This window comes from Cinclus cinclus, chromosome 8, assembly GCF_963662255.1.
Source record: "Cinclus cinclus chromosome 8, bCinCin1.1, whole genome shotgun sequence".
Taxonomy (NCBI): Eukaryota; Metazoa; Chordata; class Aves; order Passeriformes; family Cinclidae; genus Cinclus; species Cinclus cinclus.
The window spans coordinates 25,532,399-25,549,379 of NC_085053.1; the positions used below are offsets into that span (position 1 = coordinate 25,532,399).

The 16,981-nt window shown below is 41.3% G+C and overlaps 2 protein-coding genes across 4 annotated transcripts; both read right to left on the reverse strand.

The window, feature by feature from the left end:
- Positions 1 to 4: 4 nt before the first annotated feature.
- On the reverse strand, positions 5 to 6,211 carry CZIB (CXXC motif containing zinc binding protein). 3 transcript variants are annotated; one of them, XM_062497499.1, is made up of 8 exons: positions 6,146 to 6,201; positions 5,930 to 6,013; positions 5,790 to 5,846; positions 4,937 to 5,018; positions 4,426 to 4,457; positions 3,921 to 3,998; positions 1,063 to 1,128; positions 5 to 302 (listed from the first exon to the last, which is right to left on the reverse strand). In XM_062497499.1, the coding sequence occupies exons 1-8, from the start codon at positions 6,149 to 6,151 to the stop codon at positions 225 to 227; spliced, it is 483 nt and encodes a 160-aa protein (XP_062353483.1). In that variant the 5' UTR covers positions 6,152 to 6,201; the 3' UTR covers positions 5 to 224. The 3 variants fall into 3 exon arrangements, with proteins under 3 accessions (XP_062353483.1, XP_062353484.1, XP_062353485.1); XM_062497500.1 differs by lacking the exon at positions 5,930 to 6,013 and having other exon boundaries at positions 6,146 to 6,211; XM_062497501.1 differs by lacking the exon at positions 6,146 to 6,201 and having other exon boundaries at positions 5,940 to 5,956.
- Positions 6,212 to 6,916: 705 nt separating this feature from the next.
- On the reverse strand, positions 6,917 to 8,702 carry MAGOH (mago homolog, exon junction complex subunit). Its single transcript, XM_062497452.1, has 5 exons — positions 8,578 to 8,702; positions 8,413 to 8,471; positions 8,184 to 8,294; positions 7,779 to 7,861; positions 6,917 to 7,203 (listed from the first exon to the last, which is right to left on the reverse strand). The coding sequence occupies exons 1-5, from the start codon at positions 8,684 to 8,686 to the stop codon at positions 7,104 to 7,106; spliced, it is 462 nt and encodes a 153-aa protein (XP_062353436.1). The 5' UTR covers positions 8,687 to 8,702; the 3' UTR covers positions 6,917 to 7,103.
- Positions 8,703 to 16,981: the final 8,279 nt, after the last annotated feature.

The following is a 16,981-nucleotide window of genomic DNA, read 5'->3' on the forward strand; positions in this document are numbered from 1 at the left end:
GTGCTCCATGGGAAATATTTTATTAGGGCATGCTGGCAACAGAAAGCACAACTCGGGGATGTCGGTCAAAGGTTGAACTCGATCTTGGAGATCTTTTCCAACCTGAATGATTCTGTGACCTTGGGTTTCCATTTCTGAAGTGCAGCCATGTAAAAAAGTAACTCCAAGGAAGCTGTGTATGTGATGTTCACTAACCATGTCATAATTTGTTTTGGGTATGAACTTCAACATTTTACAAATTTATGGGTAACTTCATAGATTCCAACAGATTCCTTTGCTTTTTCATCATAGTCATTCCAATCCTGTAGGAAATAAGATTTCACAGTGTTAATCACAGAGGACAGAATGCACACAGACTGGAATTCAAACTGGAACTAAACTTCACTCAAAGTTTGGGTCTTAGATATCTGTAGAAAGTTAAATTTTAACAGGTGAGAGTAGAAAGAGCACTAACCTGAAATTAAATGAGCTTCAGTCTCAGTATTTATTACTGCTGGGGCTTATTTTCTTAGGTATTCCCCAGCCTGTAGTGGACAAACAGCAGCCATGGCAGGTGAAAGGATTACCTATCATTTACAATACCCTAGTCAGGTGGGTAAGCAGACAGGCAGATCCCTGCCAAGTAGGATACCAGGGAACAGATTTGACCTTGAGATTCCTGCTCACAGCCAAGGAAGATTTGCAATGCTGGTGTCATTATCCTGGGCTTTGAAGGACAGTGTCTACATTACTTTTTAACCTCTCTGTGCACAGGACAATGGGCAGGGATCTTCCTAGAAAAATAAACTCACCACTTTAATAATCCCAGCCACTTAGTATTCCAGGTTCTTGCTCTCTGGAATTCCTGAGTGACTTAAATCTTTGTCAGCTGCTAAGTTAACAAATCATTACTTCTAAAATGACACTGTTAGTAATGAAACTTAATTCAGTTTCTCTCTCCAGCTGTGGCCTTCCTGTGGCTACAGGAAGAGCAAAACCAGTCTAGGGTGTGTATTTTGGACTAGTGATATGAGGAAAGCAAGCTAAATACGTAGTTTTGCTAATAAAACTAAGACAACATACCTTTTCTAACAAGTTTATGTCATTGAAAGGCGTGCCAGATTCTGCACCTTCAGCAGCAAAACCTGCCTGCAAACACATTGGCAGAAAGTTTTTTAAAATATATTGATAACATGAAACATTTAAAGATTTAAAAATATGATCATTGAAACATTTATAGAAAGTAGCTCAGCACAGAAACTTACTATATTTCTTTTAAATTAGGTAGAAAGAATAGGCAAGCTCTTTCCTAGTTAGGGTCAGTATAAGGTTAAGACCCTGCTTGTGCATTGGGAAAATTCAATCCAAGTAGACAGAGTAAAATAAGGAAACACTGCTCTTCTATTTTTCCCAGGAAAAAAAAATATATTTTCAACTATTCTAGATAATGTTAAACCTTTGTTTCTAAATTTATGTAGCAGCATCCAATTACTATTAACAGCTGCATGTTCGGAGTCCACACAGGCACAATAACTTCATAATGTACTGAAGGCAAAGTAACAGAAAACATGGAAGAAAGTTAATAGTTCAGCTTGAGTATTGTCAGAATCCAAGACACTCTAGAGAAGGAGCAGCTTGTATTGGATTTATGTACACAGTGACAAGCAAGCTTTATGTGTAAGGAGGATCAGCTGGCTGAGTGAACAGATTAGTATCCCAAACAAGCATTTCACAGGGGACTGTTCTTCACTGCCATCTGTTTGCCAACAGCAAACACTGTTGCTGTTTAAAGAGTGGAGAAAGGACAGCTCTAGGAAGGTGCTCTGGTTTATCTTCTATAGGAACAGCTCTCTCACTTTAGGGTTCATAGTTACCAAGCTGTACAGTAAGATTTACTGTAGTAAAGTTTTTAGTTTTAAAAGTACATTTAAAAATCCCAGCCACTTCTGTAGCACACAGTAAGGTTTCTTACATTGGAGATTGTAACTATTAGAATTAAAATTAGAAAACTATTGAAATTAGAATTTTATTAACAAGTGTCTAAAAATCAAAGGCAGCTTCTTCCTGGTTTTCTGCAAGGGATCTACACTTTCATTTTGGATAAAGAATCTCCACTACTGCTAGTCAGAAATTTAGCTGTAAGAATGTGCAAAGTATGCCACAGGACTTTAAAATATTTGGGGATTTGAATGGAAGGTTAAGCACTTGGGAGGTTAAATGAACCACAGAGTGTGGCAGATCTAACAGGAGAGGGATCTGCAGGACACCGTGGCCTTTTGGTGACAGTCAGAAGCCCGTGTCAAGGGAACTGCTGGGGTGGAGAGGAAGATCAGCACTGTGGCTCAAAAATGAGCTGAGTATAGAATAAAAACCAGAAAAATGAAAGAAGCTCTGCTTTTGCCACCTGGAGCCATTCACCAGCCATGTGATTGCAATTGCAAACTTCAGCACTAGGTCTAAAATGAGGGTTTAGATCAGAGAAACAAAGGATGCTTTCTCCTCTCTAACACTCATATGTTTGGTGGTGGTGGTTGGGTTGGTTTTTTTTTTTGTTTTGTTTTTGATAACTGCTAGAATTTAAATAAGACATGCAAACATTAAGCCACTTAAAATTGACTCCAGGTGTTGGTTGTATTATGTGTATCAAAAAATACAGAGAAAATACAGTGATTCTATGGCCACATCCCATGTTTAGTGCTAATCAAAAGTGAGACATCTAGGGTTGTGCAGAAGCCAGGATCATGCCAAATGTAAAGCAGTTGACAAAACTGTTCAGAACTGCAGAAGTCATTTGACCATCAGAAAATAACTCATTTACTGATTTAGGCACCCAAAAATTCACTGAAAGACCTCTTCAGTGATTCAAGTAGTCTCCAGTCAAGTGCACCAAACTCAGAATATTAAAATTTTTGTTACAGCTGTGAAGTCTTTGTTCTGTAGATAAAATTCACAGCTAGGACACAGAGCTCTAAACATCTTCTGTATTTTATAGTCTTGCCATATTTTGCTTGAAGTGCAAGTTCCTAAGTCTGATTGCAAAGCTATCAAGGAGGGATAAACTCCATAATAACAATTCTGGAATAAAGGAATAACCACTCATCAAAAAGATGGACTGCACTTAAATAAAGACCTTCCCCAGCACACTGCAGTGGAGATTATATTTATATCAAATTCCTTGTAGGATTGGCTTTTTTGGGCTGTTTCTTAGCACAGCATCCCAGTCTGAGAGAAGGATAAGACAGGTTTATATTTGTCAGTCTATTTACACCTAATCCGACAGGAATAATAGGCTAAATATAGCAGGGAGTTAAGTGGCATAGAGCATGACCATGCACAAGAGATGAGTCACTGCAGACTGGCCCTGAAGAATCCTTTAACTCTGAACCTTGAGGTGTGCTTTGCACCAGCCTGTAACTACCACTGATCTTCAGGCTTTGTCTGCTCAAGCTGCAAATGGAAAAATGCCAGCGTTCATTTCCCGTGGCTCTGGTGATATGAACCCCAAAGAAAATCTGTTTGTTTTTTAGAGGACACACACTGAAATGTGTTCATAACCTCAGCTTGATGAGCTCCATAATGCACCAAGGAGCAAGTGGTGCTCTGTCTAATGCTGCACTTTCCCTTCGGGAAAGACTCTCTGGCAATAACCTGAGCAGTGAAGGCCTCTCAGATGAATTCAGATTAACAGTGAGTCACCTGTGAGGCAGTTTGAGCATGACTCCAAGGTGTGCTTAGTTTTAGATTTTACTGGCACAGAGAATACCAGCTGTTTGTGTTAGCTGTTTGTTTTTTTCTTGAGTCAAAGGAAGTAAAACAAGGAATTGTGGAAGGATGGGAATCTGGGAAGGTCTAAGATGTTCCAGAATCATTTCAGTTAGTGTGTATCTGATCACTCTAGAAGTGCTTTTAAAATCAGAAAGTAATCACAAATAGGAACTCACCTGTGGTTGAAAGTCAACTGGTTCCAGACCTCGGCATTCAAACTCCACAATGGTTTTGAATTTCTCACTGTCTTCAGCCTGTAATTAAGAAAACCATTAGTTTCCATCTAATAGAGACAGTGACAAGCATTAGTCTAGGAATGGATTGCTTTAAAGGCAGCACTGTCATCTCTGATGCCCCAGGGGACAGCAAAACCCTAGGGATCATTACACAGGTGCTCTCTAACTACAATTTCTTAATCTGCCATGAGGAAGCCTTCAAACAGAAACCTAGAGGGGCATTATATAATCACCTCTAATTTGGGCGATACAGTTCTGTGCTGGCTTCTGAAATGTAACAGATTATTCTACACTTGAGACTGTGCAGGAGTCTACAAGACAATTTTTGTCCAGGGACAAGACCAGCTTTTTGTGTTCTTGAAGGAGAATGATAAAGCAAAAACTCAAAATACTGTTAATGCTTATTTATCCTTCACTTGTTACATAGAAGAAGAAACAAACTTACATTGTAAGGCTTGATTGTCTGACTTAAAATATCTAAAAAAAACAAAACAAAAAAGCACACAAGTGAGTGGAACTATGTCTTCAGTTTTCTTCAGCACAAACCAAGCACCAGGATCTTCCTTCACAGCAATTTCCTTATACAAAGCAAAAGAAACAAAGTCAGCAAGCATTTCCTGCAGCTGGTCTTCAAAAGGAAGAATTAAATTTTCCTCCCTTTTTCTGAGAAGTTTACACTGCACCATTTTTCCGTACCAATGCCAAAAAGATTTGCATGCTTTTGTAAAATAACAATACAGATGAGTTTTGTTCATGCAGAAGCCTGGGCTCACCAGGAGGCCTTGCTGTCTCCCTGAATGTGATGTCCAGAATGTTGTGCCTGTTGGGAACTCAAGCACCAGTGTACAAGGGAAGAAATCCCTGGTGAAAGCTCTTTACAAAGGGTGTCAAGCAAAAATGGGGACTAAAAGATAAACTGTAAAATGATGATGCCTGGTCAATATCTGAGCACGTACCAATGGAGTTCTCCCTGGAGCACAGCTTGCACTTCTGCACCATCGTGGCACTTCCTCGGCCACCCTTCAGGGGAGCACTGTCCTAAAATCCGTGACGAGAGAGACATTTTTAACCATTTCAGCTGAGCCACTGGAAACCTCTGCAAAGGTAAGGTAGTGTTTACAATGATCTTTAGCTTTCTAAAAATACTGCAACAAGGGAGCTTTTTTTTTTTGTAACTACAAAGATTAATAATTTAACAAGCTGCAATTACAAAGAATAATTCTGCTCTAGACTTTACACAGAGAATAACAGATATTTATGTCTTATCTGTATAGGTATGCTCTACTAATTCTTCAAAAGACATTCTTACCATTCAGCTGTATGCAAAGAAAAGGGATGATTATTGCTAAGAATAGACAAGTATCCCTCATAAATTTTATCCTGCTTTTTCAGCTTCCAAATGCTGAAAAGTTTAGCATGATTAAAAATGATTTAGCATGCTTAAGTCATCTTGATTTACCTAACCTTCTCCAAAAGGATTCCATCAGCATCAGAGAAATATGCCGCACACACAACCTTATTGATAGCCACTTCAAAAATTTTTTTTAAGTTAAGTTTTTACAGAGAGGTGTTTTTAAACAGAGATTTTATACTTTGTTACCAATGGTCACCATTCATGTGGCATGTCAATTAACATTCTCCAAATATTTATTTTAATAAGGAACACGACAATTATCTAAATGTATATACTACTGAAAAACTATCTCATCTAGAGGGTAGGTTGTCACATCTTTGATGCGGATACGTGTGTAAGAGGCAGGTTTGTGTTCTCATTTTTGCTCAGAGGTAGTTTACGAGGGGCACACGCACCATCAGCCGCAGGTACTGCCACTTTTCGGAGACTTCACCGCAGTTCCCACATTTCAACTGAGAACACAAATCGGAAGGTTGAAAGCTGTCAGTAATCAGGGATATGCGGCGCTCCCGGCCCCGGCCCCGCGGCCCCGCACCTTGAGGTACCATCGGAAGTCCTGGCCCTCGGCCCGCAGCCGGGTGATGTTCTCCAGCGTGGCGCGGAGCTGCAGCCCGATCCTCTGCAAGGCAAGCGGGGAGCGGCGTCAGCGCCGGCCGGCCCGGCTCCCCCACCGCCACGGCCCGCGGGGCTCCGGCCGAAGCTCTCCCGTACCCCCACGGCCCGCGGGGCTCCGGCCGAAGCTCTCACCTACCCCCATGGCCCAGCGGATTCTGTGCAGTTCCCCGCTCCCCGCGGCCGTGCCCTCAGCCAAGATGGCGGCTCCGCGCTCCCTGCCCGGCTGGGCCGGCGCGAAGCCGCGTCTGCCCTCAGCCAAGATGGCGGCCGCCATGCCCGGCCGGATGGCGGGAGGTACCTGTGGGAAGGGGAGGGAGAGCGGGAGGCACTGGTGTTTTCAACATTACACCTCTATTAATCACGTTTTTTAAAAAAGCAGCGTCTTCCAAGAGAACACAGACGTGTTAAGAGAAATCAAAAGGGCGGTTTGGCAGCACTGCCATGGGGTCCACCCTCATGGCCTGTGGGGGACCCCTCAGAGTCTTTTAACTAATGCCACACAACAGATCTGCTTGCCCAGAACTAAATTAAATACATTGTAGGCTGATTTTCAGCTTCTCAGCAGCTGAACGGGACGATCACTGAAGATCCTGGGTGGCTCCTGGGTAGCCTGTAGTGTCTCTGCTCTGGAGGCAAGGGCTGGGATGAAGGTGATGTGTGTCTGCTATAACCAGTTATCCTGTGCAGAGTCAGATGTTGTTCTTGTCTGCCCAACAGAACATCCAGCTCAGGATGGTAACAAAAAGTTTGGCTTCACAGCTGGCAAGTTTCATTTCAAAGAGCCAGGCTTCATTCCCTTTTCTACTGCTGCATAGAGAACTACAGTGTGTGGGTGACACAAGTGAAGTAACAAACTCTGAATGCACCATTATAAAAGAAGTATTAGAAGTCAGTCTCTCACCACAGCTTAAAAATTAAAAATGCAAATCTCACCCTTTTATTGAGTCATTGACAGTTTGTAACAACAACAAAAACAACAATCAAAAATAATCTAAAATACAAAAAAAATTTTCGGAAAGCGTGAAGAACTGGAACAGGATCCTCCCTTCCCACCCTACTGCTAACACTGCAATACAAACTTCAGCTTGTCTGATTTAAATTGGCTTAATCTTGAAGTGGAGTCCAATAAGACTGAAGACGAGACATTTAAGGTCCTGAACCAGGTAGTAGAACACTCTCAAGCCTTCTGGATCTCTGCAGTGCACAACAGAAGGAAGAAAGGGGGAAAGAAAAAAATTAAGACTGATGCTCTTACAGAACAGGTTATAGAACTAATAGATTAAAAAACCCCAAAGCCTACATGGGGCTTTTTAGATGTCATCTTAGAAATTACCAGATTAATTCTACACTGATTGATTAAACATTCTGTACTACAACTGTGAACATGTTAAATCTTTTAAAAATATCAATTTTTATCACAAAAGCAAGAATCAACAAGCACTCCCCCCCAACAGTCAGTCCTTACAGTTTAGGTGAAATACAGATATCTTGTACCAAAGAAATTTGTATAAACAGGCCAATGGCAGCTCAAACTCTGTGTGTAACAGGGTTCCTACAACAAAGTCTGCTCTCGGTGAGTTTGAGAACACACCCTGTAACGCCATACTCTAAAGGCAACATTGGCACATTGTGCTGCAACACAGAGCACTGGTGCCCCCAGGAGCTGATTCATACTTTGAAACAATATGAAATACATGTACCAAATAATCAGGAAGGTCTAACAGATTGGTAAATAGAAACAAGGGCAGCATAAGAAGCAGAGTACATACTTGGACTGATTTACATCAATGAGGGAACCGATTTTTGACGTGGTAAAGGAGATGTGCTCGTCACCAATTACTATCTCGAGCTCCTGAAAAATAAAAAGTTATAGGAACTCACTGCTTCATGTTACAGAAATGCTACTCAGTTACAGAAATATTTGAGTACTGTTTTTATGGATTTCATTTTTATTACAAATTTCTATAACAAAGATATCAAATGCAGCAGGTCTGTGGATTGTATTAGCATCCACAACTACACATGCCGTTGAGGCACTACTCAGGTTTTAAACCAGTATTTGTTTCCCTTTCGGCTAGAAAAAATGCTGGCTTGAAGAAAAAGTTTAGTCATACTTCCAAGGAGCTAACATAGGAAAATTAAAGAGCAATTAGAAGAGACACTGTGCACCCTACCTGTCGGCCCACTCTGTCAGGAGGAGGCCACAGAGCATCATCTTCTTTTGTGATTTCACTGTCGTCGATTATTCTCTTCAGCTCCTCCATCACACTCTTGTGCACGTAAGCCTGGACACAACATTCCGGCGGAGAAATAAATACAACTCTGCCCACAACGAAATCCAACCCCGAGGCCTTCCCAGAGTCCCTTTTCCTGGCCCATCGCCCTCAGCCGCGCTGCCCTCACCTCCTTCCGGATCATCACATCGTTCTTGTAGTTGCTGTTGTTGGCGTAGCGCAGCTTACCTGTGGGAGAGGCCGCGCATTAAACCACGCCGGCGGTACCCGCGGCCCGCCCGCCCGTCCCCCGGGAGCGCGGCCCAGCTCCCGCGGATTCCCGCCCCGCTCTCACCGTCGGGCCGGAATTCGAACTCGAGGAACTCGTGTCCGAACTTCCCCTTGTGCCCCACGTAGTAGCGCAGGTAAAAATCACTCGCCATGGCCGCGCCGCCGCCCGGCATGTACGTCAGGAGCGGAGCGGCGCGCGCCTCTCTGCGCGCGGAGCCGAGCGGCGGCAGGCGCGGGCGCCCCCTGGCGGGCGGCGGTGGGTAAGGGCTGTGTGTGAGGGGGAGCTCGGGCCCGCACCCGGCCGGGACACCGCCGGGATCGGCCCGGGACACCGCCGGGACACCGCCGGGATCGGCCCGGGACACCGCCGGGATCCGGCCGGGATCGGCCCGGGACACCGCCGGGATCCGGCCTAAAGCCACCTGGGGACAGCCCGTAGCGACACCTCACGGTGTCAGGTGAGGGGTCGCCGCACCTCAGCTGTTCCCAGGGCAGAGTGCCCAGGCCCTCGGCGGGCCCCGTGAGGGAACAGTTACTCTCGCTTGTTACTAACAATCGAGTTCTAGTGATATTTATTCATACTAATGGAAGAGATGATGTGTACGTGGCCGACTGTGATGAGCACTGATGGTTGGTTGCACTCAGTGCTACTACAAGAACTTGATACAAGTCTCATTATGCTGCACTCCTTCCATATAAGAAGGGGCCCACCAGAACCATCAGATTTATAATTTGATTAAGCGGCCCACCCGTGGATCAAACCCACGACGTTGCCATTATCAGCCCTATAAGATACCCACTGGGCTAGTCCCAGAGGGGATGGTGGCTCTCTAGTAGATGAGTTTATCCCAGAGGCATTTCCTGATCTTCTGCACAAAGGGAACAAGCACTGTGCATTTATTAATTTAAGCAAAATGAACTACAAGTGGACAAGTTTCTGTCTTCTGAAGCAGTTTGGTGCCTCACTGGGACTGGTGTGTTGAGATCCCTCATCACTGGTGGCCTGAGGTTTGAGAGTAAAGGGACTGGTGGGTAAATCCTGCCCTTTTCTGCTTTGGGAACTTCTGAAAGGAGATAGCCAGCTACACATCCTTTTGTAAAATATTCTGCAAGAAAATAATTGTTATATTTTGTAAAATATTTTCTGCAAGAAAAATTCAGAAACAGGGTATCTCTTACTCATCATTAGATGGGACGCTTTTTGTTGAGGACACAGAATGGAGGAGGGTGGTTTGTACCGTGGTGCTGTTGGAAATGGGTTTGCACTGATGAATGTGTTTTCATTTAGATGGTGCTGCCTCACATCCCACTGCAGGGCTAATGCTTTCCTTAGAGTTACAGCAAGGCTAAGTCAGGCAGTATTTACTCTTATTCATTGTTTTTCACATCTCTGCACTTGACTATCCTCAGTAGCATTCTGCATTCTGTAGGAATGTCCATTCTATAAAATTTCTAAAAGTTGTCCCTTCAGTAGAAGAGTCCTGCTGATACAGAAATAGCCAACCTGTTGCTTTATAATATCTGCAGGTACTGCAAAAATTAAAACATAACCTTAAAAAATGTAATATTTGTATTTATACCACATTGGAGGATTTTTGGCAGAACTGTTACCCTGCTTATTTTGTGAGCTTTGTTGTCCAATCTAAAGGTAATACCAAGTTACTGTCTGGTTTGTCCCCAGGTCTGGAGGTTTGGTTTGGGGATTTTTTGTGAGAGAATTATTCCACTGTAATTGTCTAAATTGTTTATAAGCCTTTTAAGGAATATCAGTGCTTAATTTCAATTTTATTTAAATTCCTGTATAGGAAGGAAGAGCAAACTGGCATAGGAGTTATCCCAAGAACCTGCATTTTAATTCCTTCTGGAGGTGTCAACTGTCTTTGAGTTCTCTATATTAATTCTAACATGTTTTATGAAACTATACTATAGGTGAGGGGTTTTTTTTTTTGATGTATGTATATTAGGTTTTTTTGTGTAAGTAAAGTAAATGTTATATTTGATGGTGATACAATGGGTAAAGAATTGCTGCCAGTGTTGTTTGGTTTATCTTGACACATTTACAATCCCAAACATGCCATACTTGAATGCATTGGCTCAAGTGTGTTTTTGTGAAAGGCACAAATGCATGCACTGTAGTTCTTTGCATTCTGCTTAAAAGCATGTGTAAACAGTGGTTGTTTTGCCTCTGAAGAAAATATCTCTATAAACACACATTCTTAGCATTATTTTACATATGGACTGTAATGTGACAATGTGCATATGGAATCTTGATGCTGGTACTGGTTTATAATGGGTTTGGGTTAGGGGGTTTTTTTGTTTGTTTTGGAAGAAGAGCAAAATTTACATGATTTTCTCCTCTGACCTATGGGGAGCAGGTATCTGTGGGACTTGGAAAAATGGGAGAAATCAGATAAACATGTTCTGAATATTTCTATTTATTTGGGCTTTTTTCTCATGTCAATGAAAAAGCAGATGGCTTGAATGAATCAACCTACTTTGGATCCATAATTTAACTTAGTTTTAGGATTGCAAGATTTGTGATCGTTTCTTGAGATAGTTGTATTTCTGCTAATTTTTTCTCTTCACTAGAAATGTTGAATGCTTTGGAGAACTTGGTGACAGATTTTTTTTCACAGATTGCAAATAAATCAGGTTGTTTTCTGATATTTTTTCATGTTTCCAACTTGTGAAACCATGTTCCAAACACAGAGAATTTTATACAACTCTTTTTCCTTGTATCAGCAGAAGCTTTAATTATTACTGATTCCCCTATCAAAGAACCTGCTTTTGCTGAGGAAAGTTAAGACAATATAATCTCTGAAAGTTAAAAAATCCCTAAAATTCTTCCTTAAAATGTGTTCCATAGCATTTAACATCCTCCATGGTGTGGATCTTGACTTTGCACGTAGATCCTTGTTATGCCTGTGTTACTTCTTTCGTTGCTGGGAAGAGAATTTTATTCTGGTTTTGAAGAATGTTAATTTCTTTGCATCTGCATTGTGTGAGTGATAATGAGTATCAAAATCCAGCTGAGTCAGCAGTGTTGTTGTGGCTGCTAAGAGACAAACTGGGGGGTGCTGTGTTAACCCTAAGCTTTGCATTTTTATGCACTATTTACTAGAGTTTGTATTTTGAAATTGCAACATGGTTAAGTTTCATCTACTTGGTTAAAAATACACCTCTGTAAGAAGGAACATTTATTGTTTTGGTGTCAAGTAAAACAGCCTTATTACTCTGAGGTGAGGTTTTCCCCACAGGGCTGTGCTGCTGTGGCTGGTTATTGACTGAAGGGCTCTGTTTGCTCACAAGGCAGGTCTCACTGGTGATGACTTAGTAAACAAAAACGGGGTGTATTGACTTCTGTATTAGAAGAACCAAATTAGAAGAACCTAAGCCTAGCATAAGCTCCTGTGTGTAGATGAGTGCCTGAAAATGAGAAAGAGTTGTGGAAATTAATAGAATGCAGGGCTGGAAGGATCTGCCATTGTTGCCGTGTTCATCCCCCTGCCCTCAGACAAGATCAGCTCTCCCACATGAATACTTGTGTGAGTTTTAAGGAAGCTTTTTGGTTTTGATTGATTTTGATTCCCTGCTTTTTCTACAGATTGTTTTTGTGTCAAATGCAAGTTTATAATGTAATTGACTTTCTCATTTCAAAACTCAGCCCCCATCTGAACCTGCTGGGTTTGGCAAGGCTGGAAGTTGGGGTGCAGTGATGTGTGGGAGCTGAGAAGAGTACCTGGGGTCCAGTACTGATGAATCCAACTCTTTAGAGTTTATTGCCACAAATAATTTAAGAAAACAAATATGACTTATTTGAATGGTCTATTTATTTTTCATGACAGAATTGTGTCTTGAACTTACACAAAATAGTATTTGCTCTTATTTAAAAATAGATGTGTGTTAATTCTCACTTCAAAATTTTATGGAGTTATGAGGGCTGATGTGGGGGAGCTTGTCTCCAGTGGTTGCTTCTGAGGAAGAATCTGCACATTTAGACTGAAATTAGCCTTTGTGAATTGTCCTCTAAGTAGTTCCCCAAGAACTACATAAGAAAGAGATATTTTATGTCACTGCATGTTTCAGGCTCTTCAGTTTGACATTAGCCAGGTGCTGTATTCCAGTCATGTATTTCTGTTTAAGCTGATTTTATTTAAACAAATCTGCCAAACTCTTTAAAGCTTTCCCTGGTGGCAGGGAGTGAGCACAGGTATTTATTTAGCCTTCAGCCCATGACCTTCCTATAGAGGTGGGTTGTGTCTCTGTAAATGTGGAAATAAGCAAAGGAGTGTTGGACATTTTACCTCTTTGATTGGAAGGACACCCTGGTTGTGCTGAGCTGCTCCAGATGGTGCTTCAGACAAGGGCTACAAAGAAACTTCTCTTTGCTTCCATGTGGCCTTGCTTTATCTTCAATAAACATTGTTCTTTTTTTTTTCCTTTTATTTGAAATGCTTTACCAAGTTTATTTGTTTGTTTGCTTGTTTTTTTTTTAAATCCAAGCTCTGGCAGAACCTTCTGACACACCAGAATTTCACAAGCTTTACAGAGGTGAGAGACCTGGGGCAGTGCTCTTACAACAGTAACTTCAATTTTACCTTTAGTCATGCTTATGCTGCTCTAAGTGATCCTCATGATCTCTGTTACACTTTGACACAAAGTTAAATGGAACTTTATTTATTTATAACATTTTTACTTGTGTACTTTCTAATTGGTTTTGCGTTTCATTTTTCTTTTTCGTGCTTGTCGTCATCTCTAAAACACTTTTCTCCCAATGTATTTGATTCCAATATTTGAGTATTTTCTTTTCCTTATTCTATAAGGAAAGAAACTGGTGTAGTAGGTCAGGAAATCCAAACATAAGGCTTCATTAGCAAAAAAAAGGAAACACCTCAGGCATATCTGCCTTGTCACAGAAGACTTCCAGCCTTGCCCCTGCATGCATCATACTCTTCAATATTCACAGTCATTTGAAAACTTTGTCAAGAGAAATACATTGCTTTCCTTTTACGTAGGTAATTGTGCCCTTGAGCAGGCTTTGATCTGGTGGATGCAGGAGTCCCATCCATTTCCTGTGCAATCCCTATTTTTTTAAACCTTGTACAATTTTGAGGGATCCCAAGTGAGAAGCAAACCCTCAGCTTCCAAGAGAGCTCTTGCAGATAGACTTAATGCACAGGTGATGTGCTGAATTCATTCAGGGTTGCCATGGCAACCCTCTTTTTTTCTTTATCCAGAAAAAGATTGTTTTATCAGTAAATGTACCTTTCCACAGTACCCCATGGCTTCTGTTCAGGGGTCTCATGGCTCTTAGAAGCAATAGATGGGCAGGCCCTGAAATTAGCAGCATCACAGATCCTCGTTGCTCACTAATGCTCTTTATTGTTCAGCTCTGAGTATACCAGCATTTACTCTCTACACCTCTTCTCTGGGGCTTTTGGCAGAAAACTGTCTCTTCCATACTGCATGAAGCCATATAATCTCACATTCGGGGTTTTCAGCATTAGTATTTTACAGCCAGGAGATACAGTTCTGAGTCTTGATGTTTTCCTGTCCTTCTCCCCTGATCTCAGAGAGTTCTTGGTCGTCTTTTTCAAGATTCTGTATTGCTGTGTTGCTCTCCTGCCCCTAGGAGCCATCAGGTTGATTCTGCTCCATGTTCATATCACTGGCAGTTTTTCATTGATTTAAAGGTAAAAAAAAATAAGAGAATGGAGACAACCAAGATGAAGAGGATGATACTGGCTCTAGTACACTAATCTCCTTCTAGGAGCCAGGGAGTTATTTCTCAAAATAAAGTGATTTGTCTCTCTCAAGGAATTATTCCTGATTTCCAGTCAGTCAGGATTACTGTGACTGTGAGTCCATCCTGTCAAACCATGGGGATGGTGCACAAGCAGTTCCTTATTGACAGCACTTTAACAGAGTGGTGGATGCCAGCTTCAGGAATTAATGTATATATTTTTATATATTTCCACACAGGCAAATGCACTTGCATATGTTTTTTTTCTATGCCAAATGAAAGGCCTTGCCCACAGATGGCTCTGGGGATTAAAAGGATTGAAAATAATAACACATTTATATTTTCAGTGGATAAATCTATTTTGCCAGTATCCCAGGCAGCAGCATCCATCTGTTGAACATTACTTGGGCATTGCTTCCACAAGAGAAATATTACAGGTAAAATTATGTTTAGATTGTAATTACATTAATTATGCAATTATCATTCATTTACATTATGTTTTTATTTCATGGTGTTTCTAAAACATTTTGTGTAGAGAATCCAATAAATTAGAACTCATCACAGAAAAGGTTAATTTCAGATAATGTATTTTGTGCTTCTGATTCTTTGATAATAGCATACAAAATTATGTCAGTATCCTGTATATGATTTTGGTGTTGCTATTCTAGATAAAATATTCCACTAACATATATCACTTTTAATAGTCTTCATTGTGCAGGTCACGAGCTGAATCTTGTGTGTTGCAGGATGCTCTGGAGGGGGCCCCAAACAGGGCTGGTTTGGATGGGCAGTCAAATCCCACTCCTATTCCAGCCCCTGCCTGTGTGCTCTCTGTCCCTCATTTTAGGGCCATGTCACAGATCTCTGATGGTACCTACAGAATCTGCTCCTGTCTTGGTGCTGGGGAAGATGTGCACAGTTTCTTCTGTGGTGGCACAAACAAATTTGGGAAGAACAAAAGAGCTTAAATCACTCACATCACCCAGTCACTTTGCATCCTGCAGTGGAATAAGAAAGGTCAGGCAGTAACTTTTGTTCAAAAAGAAGACTTCAGTGGAATAGATTTGGTTTATTTAATAGTAAAGAAAAGGTCATGGATTTTGTTCTTTTATTCTCACATAAATTGATTTTTTAAAGTTGAAGTTGGTTTATCAGCATTTGTGTTCTATTGCATTGTTATTTCAGTACTGGAGAAAAGGTCATCTTCTTGCTGGTGTCTGATATTCCATGGTCCATTAAAACTGCATTATTTTTGCTGAAGCTGAATTTCTCTTCTTGCATTTTTTTTTCCCTCTTTATTTTCCCCCCTAACCTCACTTGTCCCAAATGAACTCAGCTGCAGCTGGGTAGTTTGTCCTGCAGTCTGGTATATCAAAGGTGCCTGCATAGGATTATATCTGTCTTAATTGGGTTATAGAAACATGAATGTCTTGGCTGTGCTAGCCTGATATGTCATTTGGGTTCATATAGATTTTTTTTCAGGTTTTGTTCACTATTCAACTATTAGTGGCTCCAACACTGAACAGCTTGAAGAGATACCCACTCTAGTATGTTTTTGGGGGAGTGAATTGCATTCAGTCTCAAAATGAAGTGTCAGTAGAAGCCAGTGACTGAGTTTTTTGCACAGAGTAAGAAAGAATAATGAAAATATTTGAAAATATGGAGGTCTGATGGGAAATTGATGATGTGACGCTTCTGCTAAGGAAATTGCATTTCTTTTACAGCCAGCTCATCACTGACTTGTTTGCCTTACTTCAGTTCTACTCCAGCAGTCTTTGAGATGGTGAGAGAAGAGCTAAAAAACATTTACGTTGGTGTGCTCATCAAATCAGAGGTGTTAAGCCAAATGAGTGTCAGTGGGGAAAGGCTTAATTTTAGGGTAGTGGTAGAAAAGAAAGTAATCACCTTTGTCTTCCTGTGTTGTCACAGTGCTGTAAAGAAGGGGCTGGTGGAGTTGCCTTTTTATCAGAAATTACCATCCAGTTCTTTGCTCCTCTTGTTGAATGTAGTGAATGCCAGCACAGTAATTATATGTGAACACAATTTTCAAACTGCCAAATATTTTTGCTTTATACTAAGTGCTGGTACTAATGATCAGGTGCCAAAGTCTGACATAAATTCACATCTAAAAAGTTGTCCTCTGTATTTTTTCTTTATAGTTGTTCTGTTTCTTGTCAGCAGCACCTGTGAGTATGCACTTGGAGGTTAAAATTCCTCCTTAGAGGATTGTCAGATCTTCTGAATAAGTCTCAGCTGGGGCCCCTCCCACAGTTCCAGCCCAGCTGCCCTTTGTTTCTTTCTAATTGCCATTGCTCTCAGATCATTCCCATTTCACGTTCCTTCCTTATCAGTTCATCTCACCCTCTCTGGAGGTGATCAGCTTTTACTTTTCAAAAATGTTGGTGGAGAAGAGGAGATACTGGAGGCCTGCTGCTGGAGAGGTGGGGTAAGTAGGCAAAAGTGATATTGTATCAAATCAGTGTCACCCAGCAAAGTTACTGCTTGATTTAGAAAAGATGGATTCCCTGTAGCCTCAAAAATGAAGAAGTACTCTCTAGAGTCTCAAAAATGCAGTAGTTAATATTTTATGAATATAATTTCACATCTTGCTGCAGATTCATTGGGTCTGATGACATAAATATTCTGATAGCACTGTGTTGATTTTTCTCAAATGAGGGAATGGTAATCAAAATAATATATGGCTGTGGACTCCTGATCTGCAGGA

What these genes read in the sequence shown, in the direction of transcription:
- CZIB (XM_062497499.1), bottom strand. An exon ending in GGCAGTACCTGCGGCTGATG is followed by an intron (nt 5,019 to 5,789) that starts GTGCGTGTGCCC and finishes CACGGATTTTAG; the next exon opens with GACAGTGCTCCCCTGAAGGG. An exon ending in AGACAATCAAGCCTTACAAT is followed by an intron (nt 3,999 to 4,425) that starts GTAAGTTTGTTT and finishes TCTTAATTACAG; the next exon opens with GCTGAAGACAGTGAGAAATT.
- MAGOH (XM_062497452.1), bottom strand. Translation starts at nt 8,686, where the DNA reads ATGCCGGGCGGCGGCGCGGCCATGGCGAGTGATTTTTACCTGCGCTAC. An exon ending in ATGTGATGATCCGGAAGGAG is followed by an intron (nt 8,295 to 8,412) that starts GTGAGGGCAGCG and finishes TGTTGTGTCCAG; the next exon opens with GCTTACGTGCACAAGAGTGT. An exon ending in CTGACAGAGTGGGCCGACAG is followed by an intron (nt 7,862 to 8,183) that starts GTAGGGTGCACA and finishes TTTATTTTTCAG; the next exon opens with GAGCTCGAGATAGTAATTGG.